The 24,971-nt window shown below is 31.3% G+C and overlaps 1 protein-coding gene across 3 annotated transcripts in view; it reads left to right on the top strand.

The window, feature by feature from the left end:
• Positions 1-22,302, top strand: part of LOC130895023 (PAX-interacting protein 1-like) — a 34,084-nt gene extending 11,782 nt beyond the window's left edge. Inside the window, exons 5-14 of one of the 3 annotated variants that reach the window (XM_057802113.1) lie at positions 6,129-6,338; positions 9,274-9,484; positions 12,505-12,807; positions 13,261-13,498; positions 14,240-14,478; positions 17,742-17,849; positions 18,359-18,645; positions 20,347-20,578; positions 20,758-20,971; positions 21,585-22,302. In XM_057802113.1, the coding sequence (XP_057658096.1) occupies positions 6,129-6,338; positions 9,274-9,484; positions 12,505-12,807; positions 13,261-13,498; positions 14,240-14,478; positions 17,742-17,849; positions 18,359-18,645; positions 20,347-20,578; positions 20,758-20,971; positions 21,585-22,149 (2,607 nt within the window). In that variant the 3' untranslated portion in view covers positions 22,150-22,302. The remainder of the gene's footprint in view (positions 1-6,128; positions 6,339-9,273; positions 9,485-12,504; positions 12,808-13,260; positions 13,499-14,239; positions 14,479-17,741; positions 17,850-18,358; positions 18,646-20,346; positions 20,579-20,757; positions 20,972-21,584) is intronic. The other 2 variants (XM_057802114.1, XM_057802116.1) reach the window with 2 other exon arrangements.
• The last annotated feature ends 2,669 nt before the right edge of the window (positions 22,303-24,971 follow it).

Below are 24,971 nucleotides of genomic sequence, written 5' to 3'. Positions count from 1 at the left end.
GTAAGCTCCTTGGAACAACATACCAAATCGGCGTAACGAGGTGCATAACCAATTTGTCCAAGCACGCTTTAGCTGATATCGATTTGTTATTGCCATTTTTTACCAATTCACATTTTAGTAGAATACGTGCATTAATTTCAGATTTTCTGTTATGCATAGCGTCTGTGCATTTATCAGAAGAAATTACAAGCGCTACTTTATTTGACATTGTTTGACAAATGGTTTTTTGGTCACTTTGGCAACACTGTGGTCACACTCGGTCAAATTGTTCCCAGCAGGAAAAATGTCTGTGCACATTAAGAGCTACAGACGCACTGATGCCATGATGACTTCCAAAACCGTTAGAGTTTATTTTTCAAACAATATCAATTCAAAAACTACCTGGGGTCATTTAGCAAAACATGTTCTACACAATAAGAATACGGAAAATTTGTAAGAATGCCAATGTATTAAAAATGCAGTGTACAAAAGGGATGAGAATATTCTCATGCTCTTTGTCAGGTATGACGTGCCTGTGTTTTTCTTATTTGATTCATACTTTAACATATTTCTAAGTATTTTACAGTGTTTGCCATTGTAATATATCATTATTGAACTATCTTGAGCTAATGTTAAAAATGGTTGCTATTTTTTTTCGGTATACAGCGAAACCATAATGTAGTGTCTGTGCTTATAAATCATGAACTAGAGTGAGTAGTAGTTTTTACTCTGTTTCTCCCTTTCTCTTTTGATTTATTATATGGTATTTCCGTACTCTTTTAAGAAAATATTTTGTAATTTTGTTATGGAGGTGGTAGAGATTTAGTTCCTTTCACTAACATAAAGGCACACCTGGCCCAATGGTTCACAGCCAAATACTTTTCTAATCTTCTCCAGAGTTGTATGTTGAAAGTATTAAGACATATTGTTGAAAATAGAAGTTTTCATTTTATTTGTTGATTATTAATTTAATTTTCATTTCTTCATCAGTATGGCTGATAATTTAAAGTATGGGATTTGTGCCTAGGAACGAGAAGAGAAAGTGTTTTTGTTTTCTAAAGAAACTTTAAAAAAGTGTCGGCGTATTCTATACTTACAAAAGCATTATTACCAAAAATACAAAGATGTGATTTTACCTTCAAATCCTTATGACTATGGATAGGATGACGTTTACTTTCAACAGGACGGCGCTACGATCTTTTACGGGAAAAATTTCCGGACTGTGTTATCTCTCGAAGAGTTGATCACAATTGGCCACCGAGATCTTGTGATTTAACATCTTGCGACTTTTTCCTTTGGGGCCACGTGAAAGATAAGGTCTACGCCAACAGTCCAGCATCGATTCAAGACCTCAAAGGTGGAATTCGTGAGGTTATCGAGGACATAGGGCAGCCGCTTTAAAATTTGGTTACGGAAAATTTCATGAAAAGGATATGGTCCTGTAAGCGCAGTCGTGGCGGCCATTTGGCTGATGTTGTGTTCCATTATTAATGGCATACCTTCCTCTTTATAATGAAATAATAATCCGATCATTTATCACAAAAAATGGCATTTTTCTTTGAATATCAAAATAACACCTCTTATTGGAAAACCCTTTACGTATGCACGGACTGCAGGTAAGGTTTCGCTGTAAATCGAATAGTGGTAACCGGAAAATTAGCAATCATTCTTAATATTACCTTGAAATAGTTCAATAAATAATATATTAAACTGGAAGATGCTGTTGCAACCTTTAAATTACGTTACGAAAATGTTTTAGTAAGCAAATACCAGTTATTTTTCAGTGTTCCACCTATCCTAGAAGAAAACACCCTGTATAACGCTCCAAATGTTAAGAAAGCCGTATACGAGTCTGTTTTTCTTCCAGTGTTAGCGAATGAGGCGTTTATTTTGTAAAGATTGTTATGTAACGCTTGATTCAAGCTAAAATATAGCTCACACTGAAATGTTTAGGGTTTCTACTAAATAGCTTTGATCGCGGGTCACATTCCGAATCAATTTAGGGATCGATGGCATGTGCACTTTCAAAAGCGTCGTCCGTGGGGGAAGGGCTAGTACATTTTTTTTGTTTTTCACCTTCCAATAGTAAATTTGTATTATTTCACGATATAAGCTTTTCCATTACATAATAATAGAGTGTCAGTTTAACACCTGTTAATATAAAAATAATCTCTTTTTCTGTATTCCTATGACAGCTAGAATTAGTTGAAAGATTTGAAAAAACTGAAACGACTGAAAGACAGCCATAAAAGTTTATTCTATTTTCTTTTATTACTGAATGCATTGTAATTAGTCTATTTATTTTACTTTACTCCAATTGACACCTTAGGCTATGCAGACGAGATCAACGAAACTAGTTTTTTATGAATTTGACAAGGTCAATAATTTAAATTTCTATATATGTTAAATGGCAATTTTTTTTACAAAAGAGAGTTTTTTAGCAAAATTAATGTTATCGCATAAAAAAGATACAATGTTTGGTGAGCGTTTTTATTTTTTGGTGTTATAGCATCCTATTACATAAATTACTCAATTACTTTATCTTAATATATCGTTTCTGTTACATTAACATTCAATATAATTTGTGATTTTGTCGTTTATCTACGGTTTTAAAAACAGCCTAGACTATTGGGTATGGAAACATGGTACCAGACAAGTTACTGGTAATTATAAAAACTTACAATGAAACAAAAACTTTCAAAATATAAAATGAAATTACAACTATAAAATACATTGGTTTTTGATTAATTATACTTATTTATAATGAAATTAGTAGGTGTTAGTTTATAGATCTTTTCAGAGTGCTCGAAATTACAAATTACTTATAGTATTTCCTACAAGAAATAATTTCTGTTAATAGATTCCTTTTTTATTTTTATTCCGTATAAATTGAAGTTTTATAATTGGAAAATCAGTTCGTTATATTAGTGCATCTTATGATGTAATGAGGTCAGTATTTATCATTGATAGTAACATCAACAAATAAATTAGCACATTGCCAAGTAATGTAAATATTTCAAATAAGTCGTTTGATATAATACCAATACATAACCTTGCCGTACTTTCAACAAGTTTAAAAAAACAATTTTTAATCTTTTTTTCATTTGTGATATTAATGTGAGCAAAATATGCTTCAAGAATATGAATTAGTACAATTTTAAATTATACTTAAATAAAAAATATCGAATATTGTGTGTTTGATAAGTATCATTATGTTTTCTTTTATATTATATACCTTTTGGGTATTTTGAGTATATATTATAATTTTGTCAAAATAGACCAATGAGGAATTTTATTCAAACCTAAATTAATACCTTTTATGTCTTAAACTAAGGTGTATTCAGCAGTGTTCCTTATGTTCTGGCTGTTTAAACTTAAAGTTAAACTAAAGTTAATATATAAAAATGCACTATATGCTCTGCTTCTAACGTTTTCATTTCACCATTTCAAATTGTTTGGTCTTTTTAACTCTTTTTTTTTAAATTCCTTTGTTCTCTAGCAACTGGATTGCTTCGTAGTTCACATATTTATGAAGCCTTTTTCTGTACCTTTTGGCTAAATTGGTAATATATTATTCAATAGTTCCCATCGTCATGTCCCTACGAAGATCACTATTATGAAAATACTAGGGAACATCGACAAAGTTCCTTTAAACGTTATATTAGAATCCATACTATCTTTAATATTTGCTTGTGTGGCAAAAGCTTATTATGTAGAGACTTTAACGTGAGCTTTTCATTGAGATTTATGCCAAATAATATTTACTGGTATATATTAACATACTTTATTGGTAAAATTGACTTGTATAGATTTCGTATGATTTTTTTTTAGTTTTTTTAGTTCAATTATTTATTTGTTGACATTTGTTTGTAGTTTTTTAGTGGCTTCCTCACTATTTTTTTCTACTGCTAAAATAGTTGTATCATCAGCTATAGTAGCAATAGTTTAGTTTCTAGTTTTTGTACATCTGTATATAAGAGGTACAAGACCGGACTAAATACTTTTTTATATTGTACACTAGATTTAATTGGTTTCTGTTCTGTACGAAGATGGTTCTAGAAGTACCTGGCCTAACAAAGAAAACAAAAAAATTTTGAAAACAAATATGTGTTTATTTTTCAACGTAATCTCCTTTTATCTCAATACTCTTTTCCCGACGATGTTCAATAAGTTAGATATCCTTTTCATAATAAGAATTGTCAAGCTTCTCAAAATAGCCATTAACTGCCGACCTCTTCATTCTTAGAAATTCTTTGACCGCCGAGTCATTTTTTCAAATTTGTTAACAGAAAATAATCCGAGAGGGCTAAATCTGGCGATTAGGGAGCATGAAACAACACGTTCTATCAAGTCAAATGAGGCCGTTTGGCTTGATTTCTTCGCTTAAAAGTTGCAATGAGTTCGCAAAATACTCGCCGTTGATAGTTTTTCCTTTTTCAATATAGTCAATAAAAATTGTTCCGCGCGCATGACCTTGTCTACAGTTGCTGTCTGTCTTTGCCTTTGGAGCCGGTTATCCCTTTTCAGTACATCGTTCTGATTGTTCTTTTGTTTCGAATGTGTATAGGAGTTGTAGATTCAGCCTTTTAGTTCCAAATATTTCTTATTTTCATGAAAAATCAATAGATAACACGAAAATTTAGTAATTTTTGGAAGGTTAGATTGGTAAAAATGATGCATTTGCATAATTTTTTTAAAGAAACTCTTCATCATCATGACTTTTCACACAAAGATAGATCTTGATGAGATCTATCGAACAAAGTTTACCGATGGTTCAATATCTGTTAGCCTTCCTGAGCTAATGGCCACTTCCGGTATCTCCGGAAGTAAATGTTTCCGCATAAAATAGATATGATAAATCGATTTCTCGTATCATCAATAGTCTGTGTATAGAGCATCATGATGATCGTCGTGGGGTGGCTTATCATAGTATTACCTTCAAGTAGGTCTAGATGGTCTGGTTTTCAAATGGCATGTTACATTGAAAACTAGATAATACTTTAAGTAGATTTCTACATTTTGTGTTAACAGTTTCGGAATAACATAGGAAAGTCCTTAATTTTATAGGTAGTCATTTATCTGTGTTCATTTAAAATATCGTCACTGTTAAATCAAACAGGCATATGTGCAGAATTTGAGCTTTTGCATTTATTTCATAAACAATTTGTCTCCCGTCTATTTTTATGTTGAACTATCATATCTTATAGTTGAGTCAATCGTCATGTGGCATTTACGTGGCTATTTTGTAATTATTACCAAGAGAAAAAATCACTAGTCTTCACCACAGATCTCAAAGTTCTCGGTGGTATATCGATGGTGGAAAATCTATCTTGGAACTTCACGAATATTATCTAAGAGAAAGGGGTCAAACCTCTCAGGATTCAGCTACTGGCAAAATTCTTCTCAACTCATACAATCTTTTTCTTCACACCGAAGTAAGATCAGTGTGATGATTGTTTAATTTACCAAAATATGACAGAATATGATGAAAACATACTCTAGAAACGGGTTTATTCAGACAGAAAAAAAGCATGATAGGATAACCACAGGTCCAAGCGTCGTTGGCAGACAGACCTACATGCAGTGTTGTCATGTCAATAGAAACAGACATCTTCCTAGTACTTCATTTCAAATATTCGTTTACAATTTAACAATTGAGCTAAAGGTTCACAAAACTGTGAACTATTACACTTGGGACGAGATACAAGTAAAAAGAATCGTCTTTTAAAGCGAAAATTGATGTGAATCATAACTTCATGATGAATTATTCTTACTATACTATGTTATCTTTTTTTTGCGTAAAATTAATTCGAAATATACGCATTTTGCAGATATGCCGGTTTTTTTCAGAGCATCGATATGTTGTCTTTTTCTTTGTTAGTGTTTTACCTCAATTTTTGATATTTTACATTGGTAATAACCTGCTTTTGTTGTTAGCTATTTTGTTAACTTATTTTTCTTTCATATCATTTCATTCGTTTTTGATAAAAGTCTAATTGGTTTTCCACATTTCGTTTCTCAAAATGTATATATAATTATATAATTACATTATTTGCAACTTCTCATGTATGTATTGTTAGTGTAATGAAGTGCAGGCTTGAACAAAGAAACATATTTTCACTTCTAGTTCTAATAATTTTATTTTTCAGATAAATCAACAAGTGGCCCCAGGTTTGCCTCAAGTAGTTAGAACACAATTTCAACAACAACCAAACATTGGTTCTCAGATACTCATCAATCAATCAACATCCCAAAACCCCGGCCAACGGCCACAAATTAATCAACACATTTGGACTCAACAATCCACTCAAATTTCTGGGCAACAAATAATTAGACATCCGGTAAATGTTATTCAACAGGTAAGTTAAATTTTTAGTGTGTGTGTGAAATCTATTTTTAAGAAAAATTTATCGGGAGTAGAAATTAGTTTACGAAAAAAGTTCTATATTTTTTTAATGCTGAAGAGTTTGGTCTTGAAATATACATTTTGTTCAACAGAAAAATACAATTACAATATTGGAAAGTTTTTGTCGTTTTATAATTTCAGTTTTTATCAGAATATAACCTGACATTTTGTAACTTTGATAATAATTTCAATACTATAGATTTTTGTCAGTTGGTTTATGTCTTTTTTTTGGATTTGCTTAAGAAGTTCTTCCATTACTAATTGTGCTTAGACATGGCTAACCACCCATTAATTTATTTTTATACCTACTTCATCCTTAAATTTGAAGTACGTTGAGGTGAGTGTTGATTATACAGCTCTAATAATAATTTTACAATTGTAATAGGAATATTTGTACTGTAATGACCCTTAAGATAATCAAGCTCCAATTCAAGTTAATCCTTTTGATGAAAAAATATCAGTGATTATTAGATTGGCTGATAGAGCTATCCAAGTACCATATCCTGAATTAAGATACACAATTATTGAAAAAACATAAACTGCATTTAGAGGAAATAATTATCTCAAACATTTGATAAATAACATATTAAAAATATGAGATTAAACAAATATAATGATCACTTAACAAATAGAAAACATCCTGAACATCAAAATGTAGAACACCTTTACTTACCATATGTACTGTGTGGGCAACTAAAAACGGCCATCGACCATGTCTCAGGAACGGATTATATTACAGCTTCAGGGGAAAACAGTTATAAAAAAAATGACCTGAAAAACAAGCGGAAATTATTTTCAGAATTTTACGTCTATCACTAGAGGGCGTATTTGAAAATATGAAATTAAAATAACAAAATTTGCCCAATTAAGTGGCTATTTATATACGATAACAGGGTTTTTCAACAAATTTTGCGCATTTTCCAGTCTCATATATGTTTCTTATACTTTAGTTATTATGATTTCTCTTCACAAATTGAATTAGAAGCATGAAAATTTAAGTAGGTCTTTTAAAACTAAACTTATTTAAAATTAAAATAGTGAAAATCGTGACGATATTTTTGTTCTGTCCCTACATATCTTAAGAAATGTGTAAACGACGAGAATTTGTTTGTATAAGTCTATTAGGCTGATTCGCCCAAACGAAAATAAAAAATTTTTTCTGAACAGAAAGTTTTTACACTTGCCTACCTGTAGTAATTTAAACTGTTCTAATAATAATGTTATTATTGCCGCTAGATGGCGTCATCTAAATGTAAAGCTAATACATATTACTAACAATGAGAAGAAATCATTGAATAAACCATGTAAAAAATTTAACAATTAACTAACTACGTAATTAGTGGCGCCCTAGGCGTTCAAAATGTCGTTCCATCATTTTATATACATGGATAGGATAGTAGTTTCAATTTATGCCATTGAAATACTTCGTATTGCCTGTTGTATCCTTCTGCCCCACAAAAAAATATAAGCAAGTTAGGTCTGGGGATCTGGGTGTTCAAATGAATACACTTCCACGTCTTATCCACCTATCAGGGTATGTTTGATGTAAAAAATGCCGAATATATATGCAATAATGTGTCAGGCAACCATCACGTTGTAAGAACATGTCTCGACGAATGGTTAAGGGTACTAATATCTTCTAAGAGAACTAACAGACCGTTTCTTAAAAACTCTAAATATCTTTCTTCATTAACTGCTTCATTAAAAAAATGACTCAATTATTTGTCTGCCTAGAATCCCTCACTACACATTTACAGACCAACGAACCTGATGTTGGATCTCCTGCATCCAACGGGGAATCGTTTCAGACCAGTAATGCATTTTAGAGCGATTTATTCTACCATTACTATGAAACTCATCTGTCCACAAAATTCGTGAAAGTATTTTAGGATAGTGGTGTATCATATTTAATAGCCAGTTGCAGTAATCCAGCCTGATATGAAAATCTCGAATATTCAGACTCTGGTGTTGTTAGATTTCTTACATAGTTTATTTAATGATTTATTCTCATTGGTAAATTTTAAAATAATTTGCTTTTTCAATTTTTAGCTATTAATGAAATAAAAGTGAAGCCATCATCTAAAACACCAAAAAATATAAGAAATAATTATGTAATATAAAAAACATAATAGAACAGGACTAGCTTCACGGTCCGTGGAGTGCACGATTTCAGTACAGTATTTTCGGTAATCATATTCACTGCTTATGTATTCTATTTTATATTTTATACCGAAAATACTTGTTTAGAAACAACGACTAATTCAAAGGAGTCGTTGGTTATTGACTAACAAAAATTTTCGTGGCTCCCTAAATAATGCGAAATGATTTTTGAAATTTAGCGATGGTACCTTTGATAGAAGATATTAACTGCCATCGCACCTCAATCGCTTTAGAATCTTATATCTACGAGAGATGTGAACTTGATTCACTGAATTGAATATATTTTGATATTCATATGGCAGGAGATATATTGATTTATATAATTCTCTGAGTTGTCAATATCAAATTATATTTTGATAAAAACCGAAAATAGGTTAAAACATTGATAACATTTTCTATTAAAAAATCCATTATTTATTAACAGAGACCTAAAACAGGATCATTTATCCCAGAAAACATCATAAAGTTATGTAACTGGCTAATATTTCAATTTCTGTTTACAAAAAAAAAATATTGAGTAAAAGTTTGTTTATGTAATTCGTTTATAAGTATACAAGATGTAATGTTAGACCAAAAAAAACATTATTATTAACATATTTTTTATATGAAGTTCATTTTGTATTTGGCCAAAGTCAATTAAATCATATGAGAGGTAAATTTTAATGGCTTGTTCATGAATCCCTGACTAATCATTGTACTATTGTTTAAAATTTAAATATCAAATTCAGCATGGTGGTCCAAGGTTACAATGGTCTCCCACTGCTCAACAAGGAAATGCAGTACCACAAAGACAGTTTATTCAACTTGATGCCAGGACTCACCAAGAATTACAGAAGATGCCACCAGAACAACAAGCCATTTTTGTAGCGAAAATACAGCGTCAGAGACAGTTATTAAAGCAAGTTCAACAAAGGGGGGGCAGTCACATTTTGATAAGAGGTGAGCTTCCACGAATTTTTATTAATTAAGGTATATAAAAATATTGCATATGAACTAGAGAGTTTAAGAATTTTTTAGGATTATGAGGCTAAAGACTCAGAAACATTTTTACTCGTTTTATCAATAACCAGATGCTGCAAAAAATAATGTTGCTTGGTTTCATATCGAACTTGGTCTAATGAAATTTTTTTTCCAGCTACTGAATAGTAAAATCTAGATAGTGTTATGGTTAAACACATATATTAAAGATAATATATGTACCTAATAGAGAATAGGTACCAAGTACTTGAGTAGTTCGATTGGTGTCTGCCTTATGGTGATGCCGAATTTCTGTAGGTTGTAGTGTTAGGGTCTTGGTAGCTGAGTCCACATACTTTTAACTGCTACAAAAAAGGAGTCCTGGTATATTGACGTTCTGGCAACTCGGTGTTCATGAGCCACTTCTGCCTGCCGAGTAGGTCTTACAAATCCTGTTCCAGATGGGATTATCATCGGCTTGGACGGCTCGGCGCATCTGCCGTGGTAGTATCAGTCGAATTGCTCTCTTTGGTATTGAATCGAGCAACCTCAGTGTTAGTGTATGCTTGGGAGCCAAGCTCCAAATTTGCGAGCAATACCTCAAATATGGACAAATGCAGCTTTACATCAACACCCAACAAGCGAATTTGCAGCGATGGTGATATTTTATGTCTAGACAGGACCAAATCCTAAGCCGCAGTGCCAAGCCTTCTTTGTAAAAACAGTAGCCTGGGCTTGCTTGCTTGCACTCCATTCCAGAATATTTTCAGGATCGGTATTGATAGCATTAGCTAACCCATTAAAATTAAATATAACCTATTTTAGCATCGGTAACATCAGGCATTGTTGTTAGCTGTACACAGACGATAGAAGAACTGATACTGTAATAAAATCAGTATGACAAAATTTCTTGTCTCAGTTTTGCGTTGATTTTTTGATTTTGATACCATTTTAAAGATCATTTAGAGTGTACAAGCTAATTTTATTAGTTTTGAAAATCTGTAGCAATACATTTTACTTATTAACAAAGATTTTTTATTGCATTCAACCTCATAAATAAAAATTTTCATACTAAAATCAAATGATTTTAGTAATAACAAAATGGTAGGAAAAAGACACAAGCCCCAAAGATAATGGAATAGGTCAAAAAAGAGAAGCAATGGCTGTACTCAGGAAGAAAGCAATCAGACTTCAAGATAATATTAGACACCGAGAAGCTGGAACAATGGTAACAAAATGCACTACACAGATATCGAATGCTCATGATGGCTATCCAGGATCAAATTATCAACACTAACAACAAGAAGAATGTGATTAAATATCCAAACACTCAATCCAATAAATGCAGAAAGTGTTAGCAAAAATCATTCGCTAGAAACTGGCTAACAAGTTCGGTTATCTCAAAACTTATACACCTATTACAAATACTAGCTGCAGAAATTGCTTGAATATGAAAATTTTAGATTCTACGACGATAGGTCCTTTACCACCGATAGATAGGTGATAAATAACAGACCTGACATCGTGGTAGTTGATAAAAGAGTCCGAACACTTACAACGTTCTCAACAAACACCACGAGCAACTGGCCAAACATCATTTATTATGTCACCAACTGGCGTCGTGCCTCAGACACTGCACGATAGCGTCTCCAAACTGATATTACAAAAAAAAAACATTTTCGCCGACATCCAGAAGGCTGTGATATTGGATCACTCCAGAATAAAAATTAATTGTCAGAAATATTCGACCGTGTTAAAATGAATTAAAGTACATAAATGACGGTTTAAGCAAAACATGACGGTGTATAGATGTGGAAAATTTGTCAAATAAATGCTGATTTAAGATTCTCGAGCGTGATAGAATTTTTTTCTGCAATCGCTTTTTTCTAATAGAATCCTTTATTTCAAAACCATGTGTATTACTCATACTCTGAGAAATATTTTTTCTTACGGTACTTTGTCTACACCACAATTAATATTAGTTTAACAAGTCATAAATACCTGTTTATAATAAATAATATAGATACTGACAGTAGTGACGATTTTCATCATATATCGTAGAGTATATTAAAAAAAAACCGATCGAATTCTATACTAAAAGTTAATAAAGAGAAATGACGTTCCGAGTTTGAACACACAAAATTTCACCAGCAACTATAATTTTAAATAAAATATATATCAGTTTAGATATACTTGTATTCTTTAAATTTGTGCAGAAGTTGAAAAAGTATAGGGGGTAAACGTGTGGTGAAGGTCTTGTCTTAATAGTGGGTTATTAGAAACTTCCAAACACCTGAGAATAGTTGAACTTTTCCCACTTGTTGTACAATATCCTATAATCTATGACTTTGTTGCGCAGTACGATGAATATTTGCTAAAATAAAATGACTTATAGTTTCATTCTCGTTATTGTTTAAAGACAATTTCACGTAATTTTTCATACTATACTATATATTGAAATAAAAAAATCTTGGGATTTTTTCTTTAACAGTTATTCATGAAACCCTTCCAAGTAATCGTCAGATTTTGAAAAAGATATTAATCTGAACCGTCCGTATAATAATCTAATACGCTCGAGTATGGCGATTATTTTGCATTTAAAAAAATTTTCTCAAGTCTGCGACATTGTCAATCATCTTTGAAAATCTAAGGCACTCGAATAAATGTTTCTATTTTACTATTTTCTACTCTTCTGTATAACAACATCCATCACGTTAACCAATATTATTAGATTCTTTGTTATGAGAAACAGGTGGATTGTCATCGTTTGTAATCGGTTATTAAACTTTGTTTTTTATCTTGATTCTATAAATGAAAAATTAAGATGGAAAATGAGTATGAATTTTTTTTCCAAAAAGAAAATATATTTGGAAATCAACTTTAAATAATACTCCAAATTAACTGGCTCAGAAATCTAATATAAGAATGAACTAAAATGGATGTACAAACGTGCATTTTGTTAATCTGTGTAAAAGTCGCGTATTTGATAAATAATTTTATAGGTAACGTACCACCTGGATTAACAACTCAGCAACAGGTACAGTGGTTGCAACAACAAGCCAAACAACAAGGAATTGTTCTTCCTCCTAATATACAACAACAAAATATAACTCCGGGTACTTTGACGCAACCCAGTCTTGCCCAAAACATGCAACACGCACCTGGGTTGAGCCCTATAAACCAGAATGCCGGGCAATTTACAGATCAGAATCAACAGCAACAAATTCAACTCAGACAGTTCCGATTGCAACAATTACAGTTGCAGAGAGAACAAGCACAAAAAAATCATTTGGCTCAGCAGCAAGGTGTGTACATATATATTTATTTATTTATGAAGCTTATTGCCTTGCTTAAATAGTTATTTGGCAATTATGTTAAATAATTTATTTCATTTATCATTTCCCAGCCATTGATTCACATAAAATATGCATATTACAAATTCAGCAAAGTTTGGTTATGATTGTAAATTTTATCTTCAGTACACGCAAAAATATCAACTTTAACAAAAATAATGGGAACAAACCTTACACTACATAGAGCATTTATCTTTCTAATTAACTCTTGAAAGTAGGAACCCCTAATATTCATTATAGGAGCTTCCTATTGAAGCATATTTTTCTACTTCTGAGTAATATAAAAAAAATAAAAATCTATATGTCGTCATGCTGATGCCCAAAAATGTGTGAATTAGGACCAATTACAATAGTTTCAACGTAATTCATAGTTTTCAGTAGTGCATAGAAATGTGTTTTTTTTAGCAGGAACAATACAACAACCCCCAGTTGTACGACCAATTGGTCAACCTCCTATTGCCGATTCGACAACAAATTTGCCACATGTACAAGAAGGAACTATCCAAAATCCTTTAGTAGTCAATGCTAAAACTAAAACAGCCCTTGCTAATATGTTGAGTATAAAACTACAAAGTGGTGGTTCATCAGTGGGAGTTCAAAGAGCTGATACTATACAGGAACCATCTGCCGCGGGTACTCTAAGGTAACATTTACCAAAATTATTCAAAATGTATGAGACTTCGTTGAAAATTTTCGTCTTGTAATATTTGACATGTGCTGAACCCCAACTTTTACAAGAGAGGGAAAAACTGTTCACATGACACAGTTGTATTTCTATATATACGTAGTGACGTCCATTAGTTCTTAGGCTAACATATGAAAAAGGTCATGAATAAAAAAATTGTGATCATTTTTCAATACATTTCGCTTTGTTTCCTCAGACTATTCAGAACGGCTATATGGGGGTGTTCAATCTCTGTGAAGGTACATTCAGATACGGTAGTATTGGAAAGCGAAGCAGTGTCATGAAGCAAACGCACATTATAAATGTATATATATATATATATATATATATATATATATATATATATATATATATATATATATATATATATATATATATATATATATATATATATATATACCGTTTTTTGTATATACGTAGGATACAGGAATACGATGTAGACTATGTTATGGCATCTCTAATAACATTTTCCAAAAAACTTTCAAAACTCCATCAGTTTTTTCACAAAGAAATCCCTATATATGTTTTTCTCTTCCACGTATAGCTTATATCCTTTCCCCCCTTTCCTAATCCTCTACAACGTTTCCCACGACCGGTCATTATTTTTTTTCTTTTTATTCGTCTAAAATAGTATAATCTAACTTAACAGATGAATAAAGGAATTAATATTTATTTAATTCAACTTATGTTTGATATTAGATTAATGACGGCCCAACATAATGCTGCTATTAATTCGAAACCACAAGAAATCATAGCGTTGCAGAGGAGAACGATTAATGGTCCAAATGGTGAAATAATTAAACCTCCTGGCGCTCAGCTACTTCCATCTACACCCACGACTGAACCTCCTAAATTGCAGTATAATTGTCCGAAACCGGCACTTACACCTTTACAGCATCGTCCAGGTCCATTTTATGGGCATAATCCAAATCTCAAATGTAAGTAGTGCATATCAGTTTAATGTAAATATATTAAATAATTTGTCCTTGTTTTTAACAACTAGGCACAAAGCAATAATAGCTATTCGGACAGTCCCTATAGTATGTCAAATACTGAAGTCCGTTTTTTTTTAAATTTTTGACTCAATATTTCTCTGTTTCCCACGTTTTCCAATTTTCCATTTCCATTGTTTGGTTTCTATTACAAGTTTGCTAAATTTTCTTTTTAATAATCTTTGTTTCCTTTTTACACAATTATTTGTTGTATTTTTTCTTCAGATCTTCCCTTTTTCCTCAATCGATGAAAATACACAACACTTTTACAATTTAAGGTCTTTCTCTTAATTTACCATTCGACCTTCAATTCAGCTATTGTTCTCAATTGTATCTAATTTGTCTCCAATTTTCAGTTAAATATTGGAAGCCATTACCTAGTTATTTTATTCTCTTTTTGTCTTAATACATCTTTTCTAGTCCTTGTTTATTCAGTGATCTGCCTGGTAGGATTTTTTCTAGAAGGATTTTCCCTCCCATTTTCACTTGTTCTTGTGATCGATTCTATTTCTCTATTTTGAGGAGAAGAACCAAAGTAAAAAATCAATCTAGCTCCACAATTCGGAAATCTGTTCCTATGTTTCTTTATATATATATATATATATATATATATATATATATATATATATATATATATATATATATATATATATATATATATATATATATATATATATATATATATATATATATATATATCTGCCTGCTTTACTTTCTGTTCTTCTCTTCATACTTTGACAATACAGTAATAATAGTTGGTCAGGCTCTGGCAAAATTTATTATAAGAATAAACAATTGAAAATGATTTATTTTCTGTGACCTGAAAACCTCGCTTATATACAAGAATATATTTTCAATGGTGTAAATTGTATCACTCTTGGTGTTGAAGGTATGCAACGAAAGCAACTTATTTAATTGTTTGTAGAGTACATAAAAATTTTATTATTTATTATGAAAGTTCTTGTTCAGTGTAATTTTTCACTGTATCAAGGTTATTATTCCTAGAGTTATTGTTAGCGCTTTTTTCATTGCCACTGACGGAGAACTCACAATGTACGAGCCCCGTCCCATTTCAGTTGGCCCACTTAGATAAATTCGAAATTATTAAACTTTATATTAAAATGCCAAAATGTAGCTGTTAGTAAAATGTTTTAAACTTTTAGTTTCACGTCTAAAATAGGTTTTGGATGAATATTGTCAAATATTTTGAATTATATTTAATATAATGGAAATAGATAGGTCTTGTTGATAATAATTTTTTATGCATATACAAGGGTTCATTGTTTTCAAAATTGTGTTTAAAGTTTCATTAGATCTAAAATACGCAAATAATAAAGTAGACTGTGTAAGTCATTTCCACAAAATGTTTTTTTTTCTAAGTGACAGATAGATTTTTGAAGTAATAAGGTGAGTATAATTTTTAAAATTGGTAGAGAAAAAGTTATTGATGAAAAAATTCGATTAATCATAATAAACTTATTCAAAAATGGGAAAAAGAACTCAGAAATCGCGAAAGTTGTAAACGTATCAAAATATAGTGTTTGAAATAAAGTCGCTTGTATAAAGCAAATGGTTCGATTGTCTCTAAACGCCGGTACGTAAGAAAATCGAAAGACGATAAACGAGCGTTAAAAAGAATAATTCAACAAAACAGACGTGCTAACTATGGTCAACTAAGTGTACTATGGAGTAATGCTGTGGGATATCGGACATACAAGATGAATTTTGTAACATCTTAGTTTAATGCATATTTTTCTAAGTTTAAATTTTCTTTACATAGACCAAGGAAAAACCATTATTGACTCAAATCCAAAAGAAAAATAGACTTAAATGGGCCAAAGAGTATAAAAATTAGAATTTTGATCAGTGGAGCCGTATACATTGGAGTGATAAGTCTCGTTTTGAAGTTTGCGTGGGTGACGATCGAAGTAGAGTTATTCGACAAAAAATGAAGCTTTTCATCCAGATTGTTTGAAGCAAAAAATAAAATTTTCGGCATCTGTGATGGTGTGGGGCTCGATATCTGCAAGAGGAGTGGGAAAACTCTATTTCATAAACGGAATTGTAAATACTGAAAAGTACCTGGATATTTTAGAAGAATCATTGTTGCCAACAAGAGAAGTAACTTTAACCGCTGGGAAAGCCTTTATTTTTCAGCAAGATGGAGCAACATGCCATAAGTCAAAAATGGGCTTAAAATGGTTCTCAGACAACAATATTCCACTTTTAGAGTGGGTTTCAAGTAGTCCAGATTTATCACCAATAGAAACACTTTGGCATGAAATGAAAAAGCAGTTGCGTGCAAATCCAGCTAGAACTGTCATGGAATTAAAAGAAAGACTACAAGAAATTTGGGATGATTTTACTTCAAAATTTAATAAACACCGTGCCTCAAAGAATTACGGCTGTTATTAAAAATAAAGGGGATGTTACGCAATGGTAACTTTTAAAAGTATGTTTAATATTTAAGCTTTTCTGATTACATTTGGTTTTTGATTTTTTTTTTGGTTTGTAATTATAACATATTTTGTAAAAGTATCTAAAATGTTTATAGAAAATATAAAGTGCTCAAAACGAAACAAATCGCCGGTTTTAAATAGCTGAAAAAGCAATAATTAGTAATTTTTTTCAATTGTCCAACTGAAATGGGATGGGGCTCGTATTCGACTTGATGCTGCTTTATAAATCACAGCAATTAGTTCAGTGACTCAAAAATATGTACTATTTAAGGGGCAATGACGAAACTGATTTGCTCGCCAGACTGATACCAGAATAAAACAACCAATAGGTCTAGAACCCATTTATGGTGCATTCAAAAGTATTGTTAATACATCTCATAGTAGTCTGCTCGCAAGACAAACTCTGCAGAGATGGATGGAAACTCCTGGCAATGGACGATCCGTAATGCTGCTGATGCATGGAAGAAACTGCAGAACACATTATTGGTGGTACGAGGCTCGAACAACACTGTAGTAAGCTTACAGTTTGGCGAGTGGTTTAAGCCAAGGTGTCTGATTAGCTTTTCAAATGACATAGGACTTTGATAATTTTAAGTGGACCTGTATGCGCAACAGTCTCTGATTGCCCACTAATCCAACTAGGAACTATGTAATACTTAGTATAGAGATTAATCATCTAATTGATAAAGTTTATACCTTTAATGTATTTATAATTCTCTACATTTTTCTGATATAACTTATCCTTTTTAGTGCCACCTGATTTATTTTTGTTGGGATGTGTTTTTGTTGTTGTTGAACTAGAAGATTTCTTGGAAGAAAAAATACCAGGTTGGCAAGAAAAAATTGCAAAACACGGAGGTGAGTACATTGGTGTTAATTTAATTTCAGAAATAACTATAATGAGAAGCTAAGAATTATCCAGCCAACTACTACCTTTATTAAAAGGTACTTCTGGAAAATAATGAGTTATTGTATGAGCCGTATTCATGCAAAGCTTTGTTCTTTTTTGTAATTGACTTTCTTTTTTCGAAGATCAAGCATTGAGTAGTCAAACATTGATAAGGTTTTCAATTTTATTGGAGAATCTGAATATCATTATGTTAACAGAATCGTTCTGAGTTCAACCCCAAGATCGAACCAAATCCTAAATCAAAATTCGATGGGCTACTTGTCGGAAGACAATAAAAAACTATCCACAGGATTCTGCCTATACAATTCCTCAACGTAGAAGTTCAGACCTGATGTTAAACTGTTGTAACTGAAGATTTAAGACCTGACACAAGAAGGAAAAACATATTGTCAATACTTCATAGCTAAACAAATTTTGTCATATACCTAATTAACTTTATCCTTATTCATCATTGCAGGTGAAGTGGAAAAACAATATTGCAGCAGAGTAACTCATGTTCTTTGTGAGACTCAACGACATGGAGTGGTAATGCAAGCACTTCGAGATTGTAAAAGATGTGTTACAATAATATGGCTTAGTGACGTTATGCAAAGAAAACAGGTTTTACCACCTTGGACTGCATTACATCTGCCAAACATTTATTTGGATACTACTCCAGCTGCAAAACATCTAATTTCCATTAGTGGATTTGAAGGAAATGACAGAGCTAGAGTTAAACAAATGATTAATTATACGGGAGCAAAGGTAACAAAAATATATATGATTTTTATTATTAAAAAATCTTATCAAACTTTTAAAAAAATTAGTACTTATACCTTAATTGCATAAAACTGGACATTATTTTTTTCTTGCAAATATTTGTAAATACTTAATTCTGAAATACTTGTATCTTGTTTTTCTGTAATTCTTTACATATTTGTCTATCTTTGGCATTATCTCTATCCGCTGTTTGATGTTATATCTTTTGTTTGTTTGATCTTTGACATTGTATCTTTTTGACTTTTTATTTTGCTTCAAGTACTTGTTTTATTTAGTTTTATCCCTTCTTATTACATTGTAATTATTGTTTCAGCAGGTATTGTATTTAATCATTTTTAAATACCCAATTTCTGATTCTAACTTTTCCCAGATTTGATCTTCAAAAACATCATATTGCTGCCCTTTTGTTGTTATCCATTATTAATTTTTTAAGGTAGACAGACTCTCTAGTTATTTAGGTTAGGTTCTAAATATCTTTAATGAATAAGTGCATCATTAACCATCCTCTAACAATTTATATGAACGAGAAAATTCATACTATTCTTATAATTAGAATTATAATCATAGAATACGTAGTAATCTACTACGGACGGCTGATAGAGTATATTATTATGCTCACATGTTTTGTTCGATAAGGTCACATCAGCCTGATGCTCAAATATTATATATTATATATTAAAGACTTGAAGAAAAGTCCAAATGTCAAAATTAATCTTTCTTTTAAAAATTATCAAAAAAAACCAATTTTAAAACACAAGATACCTAAAATCAAGAACATTTTGATGCAATAATATATCAAAAAAGGTCTAAGAAACAAAAAATTAAAGAAATTTGTATATATATATATATATATATATATATATATATATATATATATATATATATATGTATGTATGTGTATGTGTGTTTTTTAATAATTTTTTAAAAGAATGATTAATATTGACGTTTCGACTAATATGATATCGACACCGACAATTTGCTTATTTTTTTTTAACATGCAATTTCCATCGAAGTTTGGCATCTAAGTATTTTGCTGAGTTTGAGTATGGAATAAGAATATAGTGGACATCTTTTTATAGCTTGTTGGTTGCTTTTTCATTGCTCTTTCGTACTGCAAGAATGGCAGTGTCGTGGAGGATATGTGAATATTTTTTTGGAAGGAGAAGCGTGAGCTTATGTATTATGACTCAATTCCAAACCTTCTCAAACGCATAAAAAAAGATAGTTTTTTCTTCTAATAATTTCTCTAAAATGTTGGTTATTCTATGGACTTGGTCGATCGTCGATGCTCAAATATTTGTATTAGATTTAAATGTACTATAATATCTGCATTAATTTTTTTAAATTGTAATGTTTCATTGAATTTTCTTATGTAGAAATTATAAACATGAAAAAAAACTAAAATATCTTTTTATATACAACATTATTATATTTGAAAAGTATTAGGCAGTGCTTTCAATGAAAGCTCCCAGATGGCATCACTTTTTCCAAAACTTCAAACAATTATTGTCATATTTTAACCAATTAACATAAAACCTTCACAAATCATATACCTATCCTTCCTCATGATTCTCTCTATTGGTGAAAATCCATTCAGTTTTTTTATGGGATTTATCACTCATGGACAGACAGATGCGGAAGAGGACCTAGTTTTCTAGTATGCAGTGATGTTTATTAATTTTTTAGTGCACAACATACTTTTCTAAACATAATACTCTATTGATATCTGCCAAAGCTGATGGTAAGAAATGTGCATATGCTAAAAAGTGGCAGATTCCAGTAGTTAATGTTCAGTGGTTGACTGACATAATGTTGGGACATTTTACAGCATTAAATCAATTAGAACATCAGATTTACCAACAATTTCCGAATCCACCGAATTTCAGTTTTGATCCAAAATTGGTTCCTAACTTAATGGGTAAGTTTGGATGCAATTTCAACACAAAATCATTGTTTTAACATTTACTTTAGCAATTTTTCAGGGCAGATTCTAAGAAATAATTTCTTTCATTTAAATTTCTTTACTTTACAAATTATTATTATAAAATCAATCTTCTGCATATTCTATATGCATAAGTTTTTGTTGGTTTGTTTTAGTGGCTTGGAAAGCCCCAATAAATATTTCTCAAGAATCTTATGAAAGGGTAAAGAGAAGCGCCTCTCCTGTAGTTACACCAAAAAAACCGAAAAAATCTAAAGTAGACTCTACAGATGAAAATGATAATATAAGTGACGAAATGATGGCAGATTGCTCGTATAAAATCCTATTTTCGTTAGTTAATGAAGCAGTAAAGATGAAGCAGATGATCAAGTAAGTGGTAGAACTGTTTATAATTTATCTTATGTATTATTTAGAAAGTTTAATGAAAAAATAATCTCAAAAAAAGAATAAAAAAGCAAAAATATTAAAAGAAAAATCGAGTGTTGTGGTGGCAGAGAAAAACATAAAATTGTGTGGAGAAATGGACTTACTCTGGAAGGAACTTACCTTATAACAAACCTGACAAAAAAACTGATCAGTTTACAGTTGTAGGAGTATCAAAATTCATTTTAAAAGAATAAATAGATGGATTACTTAAATATGTAGACGGCAAATGTAGGCTGTGGACTTTTAACATTTGCATTTCCAAATGAATTTTTCTATTCATTTTTTTTTGTATAACAATCTTATCGAGAACTGAATTAATAAGTTTTTACTTTTGACTTTTATCCAAATGGTTTTGCTTATTATTTGATGTTCCACCAATTTCATTCTAGTTTAATGTTAATAAATGTAAACATGAATAGTTTTCTAGTAGCTGATTTTCATATTGTATATTGACGTAACAGATTTTCTCATCATGCTTGCGCTTCTTGTTAATAACTTATTTATTGATATTATACAACAATGTGAACTTGTATAGACTTAATCCTCATTGTTACAGAGAATTGGGAGGATGTATTGCAAAAGATCATCATGATTTTACACATCTTGTTATGCCACAATTAGCCCGGACTAATAAACTTTTTTTCGCAATTGCAAAAGAAGCCCATGTCGTATCTGAACAATGGCTTAAAGATTCGCACGAAAACAATCAGTTCTTGCCAGAAAATAAGTACAGTCTTCACTCTAAAGAATTTAACTTCGAATATAAATGTGACATCGACCAAACGTTTCAAACCCGAAACAGGAGCAAACTATTTGATGGAAAATTTTTTTTTGTAACTCCTAGCGTATTTCCAAGTAAACGAATTATCGTAGAGCTAATTCAATGTTGTGGTGGAATTGTTGAAAAGCACAGAAGAAGTTCGTCGCAAATCGAAATCACCACAGTTAATTCTCCTTACAGTTATTTTATAATAACACATGAGGACGATCTTCATTTAGTTGCAGATTTATTAAGAAATAAAAAAGATAAAATGAAAGTAGTATGTAATGCCGAATTGATTTTTAGCGCCGTTTTGAAACAAACCTTTGAAGTCGATCCTTACGCGGTATCTGTGTTATGATTTACTGAATCTGTGTGTAGCGAGGATGAGCTTGAAAATTGATAAGAAGTTATTTAATTTGGGGATTTGGTATATTTAAAAAAATTTGGATGTTATTGGTTCATATATTTAGAGCTTATGTTGAAATAAAATCAACAGAAAAGGATTACTACATATTGACTAAATTATTCAAACCACCAGTTATAAGAAATAATATGAAGTTTAAAATTTGATGATACTTATTCTTTCACTATAAATTGATAAAACCGTGACACATAAAATTATTTATTTGTTTAAATTGAATGTATTGCTATTACACCAATTATTTTCCATCTACACTCTTACTCTTATCTGGTTTTGAGTCGCAGGGGCTTGCTAGTGTTTACTGTCATCGTAATTCTGATTGTTTGCCTCATACCAACTCATGAAACTAAATGCAAATTAAGAATTATGACAAACACAAAGCATATGCAGTGTGTGTATTTATGTGTGTACACGACTGCATATAACTTCTAAGTGGGTTCAGGATAGATACATGTGATTTTCACTAACAAGATTTCATTCGATAAATTTTGTGATAGCTTTTAAGTCCTTTACATAAAACAACTCTCCTGTCAATCGCAAACTATAGATGCTAGATATAATTTTATGTTCATAAAAACTAATTTATCTATATGCAGAGTGAGTTTTATGTATGGAATGCCTCAATTATCTCGGAAATGGCTTGTACGATTTTTATAAATTTTTGTGCGCATTTTTGTCCTTTTTCCGGAAAAATAATAAACTTTGCTATTTCAAATGGATCACCCTATATCAATCAAGGATCAAAAATCCTTAAGAAATATTAATTACTTTTCATGTAATATAAACTATACCTAAATGCCATAATTGCGGAGTTATAGCTACATTTACAGTATCTCTACCAAAATTACAATAAATATTGTACATTTGGAATGTACATAGATAGTACATACTTACTATGATAGAATAAACTTGTTTAATTTGAATAATTTATGTGCTAATACAAATCTCGTAACAAGGTCTAGTGTCAGTCACATGATCAGTTTAAATTATGCATGATTAGTGGGTCATGGGCAGTTGTCTTCATCCAGACATATTTTGTTATCTTGATTTTTTTCTAGGTTTTTCTGGTGAAAGCGCTTCAATGTCTTTAAAATCACTTTGATCCATTTCAAAGACTAACAAAGGTTTGTTTAGTTTTGCACCAATTGTTACGTGCTTCCACCTGGGCTTTCACTCTTTACTTGGCACGTTCGATAAGGGCGAAATCTCTGTCACAAGAAAGAAATGAATGGCCAGCTATCAAAAATTTTTGACGAAATAACGCATTTTCACTAAATAACTATACAGTATTCCAATTATTGTTTTGGCCTGTACATCGGTCTGACCAAACGATTAATCTCCTTTCCTGGTAGTGGTCAAAATGTAGAGGTGATGTATCTCAAAATGCAAGATCCGATTTCCTTCGAATCCCGTTTTGCTAACGACCCATTCCATACAAACATGTTTGCAACGTTGTCAGTCATATTGTGGATTGCCAAGTTTTAGTACACTTCGCCATGAGTTAACATATGTTTAAATAAGACTTGCTGTAGGTCTACTCATTGTTATAGTATTTCTGTTTGCTGAATCTTCTGAGAGAGTTTTCCCATTCAAGGAATAATCAAAAGAAGCTTGTCGTGTTGATGCGGAATCTGATTAACCGATACGCCTTTTCCGTGGTTCCCGTAGGGCGATGAATTTAAAAAGTTAAAGAGACTGTACATTGTACGATAAACCGTAAAACTGACGAAATAAACTATGTGTGAACGCAAGACACAAGCCGCTGAACAACCTTAAGGATTTGAATGTGGAACCTTTTGAGGAACGACATCACCCCGCGATTAGCTTTGTATGATTTTTCACTGTCTTTCATAATTTTACGTTTCTTATCACTCCATTCCGCGAAGTGAACAGCACGTTTACGGTTAATCACTATTTTTAAATCACTAGCCGATATATTAATGATGGGAAATGAGTAAACAACAATGCAAACACTATGAAACCTCACAACAATACAATGTCACAGTATAAGTATAAGCCAGTAGCGACACTTCCCATAAGACAATGCTTTAAGTTTCAATGACCTTGCGCCATGTTCGTGATTGTTTTCAGAGAGAAATTTAAACGCACGGGTACTAAATAAGAAATGTAGTGAAGGTTTTGTAAAAAGCACCATGTAAATAAATGAAAGCAGGATAGTAAATATTTACCAAATAAAATTAAGTAAGAGGTTGCGTTTCCTTATACATTTATTAGTGATCAAAGTGTACCTTTTTTTTTGGTGTGGGTGGGAAAATCTTCAAAAGACGCCTGGGAAGGTGTGCTGGATTCACCCGCTAGCCGGGTGAATACCAGCTAAAAACCCACCCTATTCTCCACCGACGCATGTGGAACCGTTCTTAGCGAACATCGCGTCACATGCGCCGGCTGTACTCTTCACTCAGTGTTCTTCGTCTAACAATAATAAAAATATATATAAATAAATAACACATGCACTATATATTAAAAACATCACTCACAGATAAAAAAGGAGGGGACGTACACATAATAAATATTTAACCATATATCCTACCTAAACTTGTATAAATAAAACTTAACCTAACTTATCCTATTTTTTAAAATCATTTGTATAGTTAAAACTTAACCTATCTTAAAATTTGTAAACAAACCTAACTTAGGAATTTAAAAGAATTTTTCTTTTTTATTAAATTTGATTTAAAATTGTGTATAAATAAAATCTAAAATATATAAATAAAAATCTTAGGTCTAATTTAAAATTG

Source organism: Diorhabda carinulata, chromosome 6 (genome assembly GCF_026250575.1).
Source record: "Diorhabda carinulata isolate Delta chromosome 6, icDioCari1.1, whole genome shotgun sequence".
Classification (NCBI taxonomy): Eukaryota; Metazoa; Arthropoda; class Insecta; order Coleoptera; family Chrysomelidae; genus Diorhabda; species Diorhabda carinulata.
This window is presented reverse-complemented; position numbering and strand designations above follow the sequence as displayed.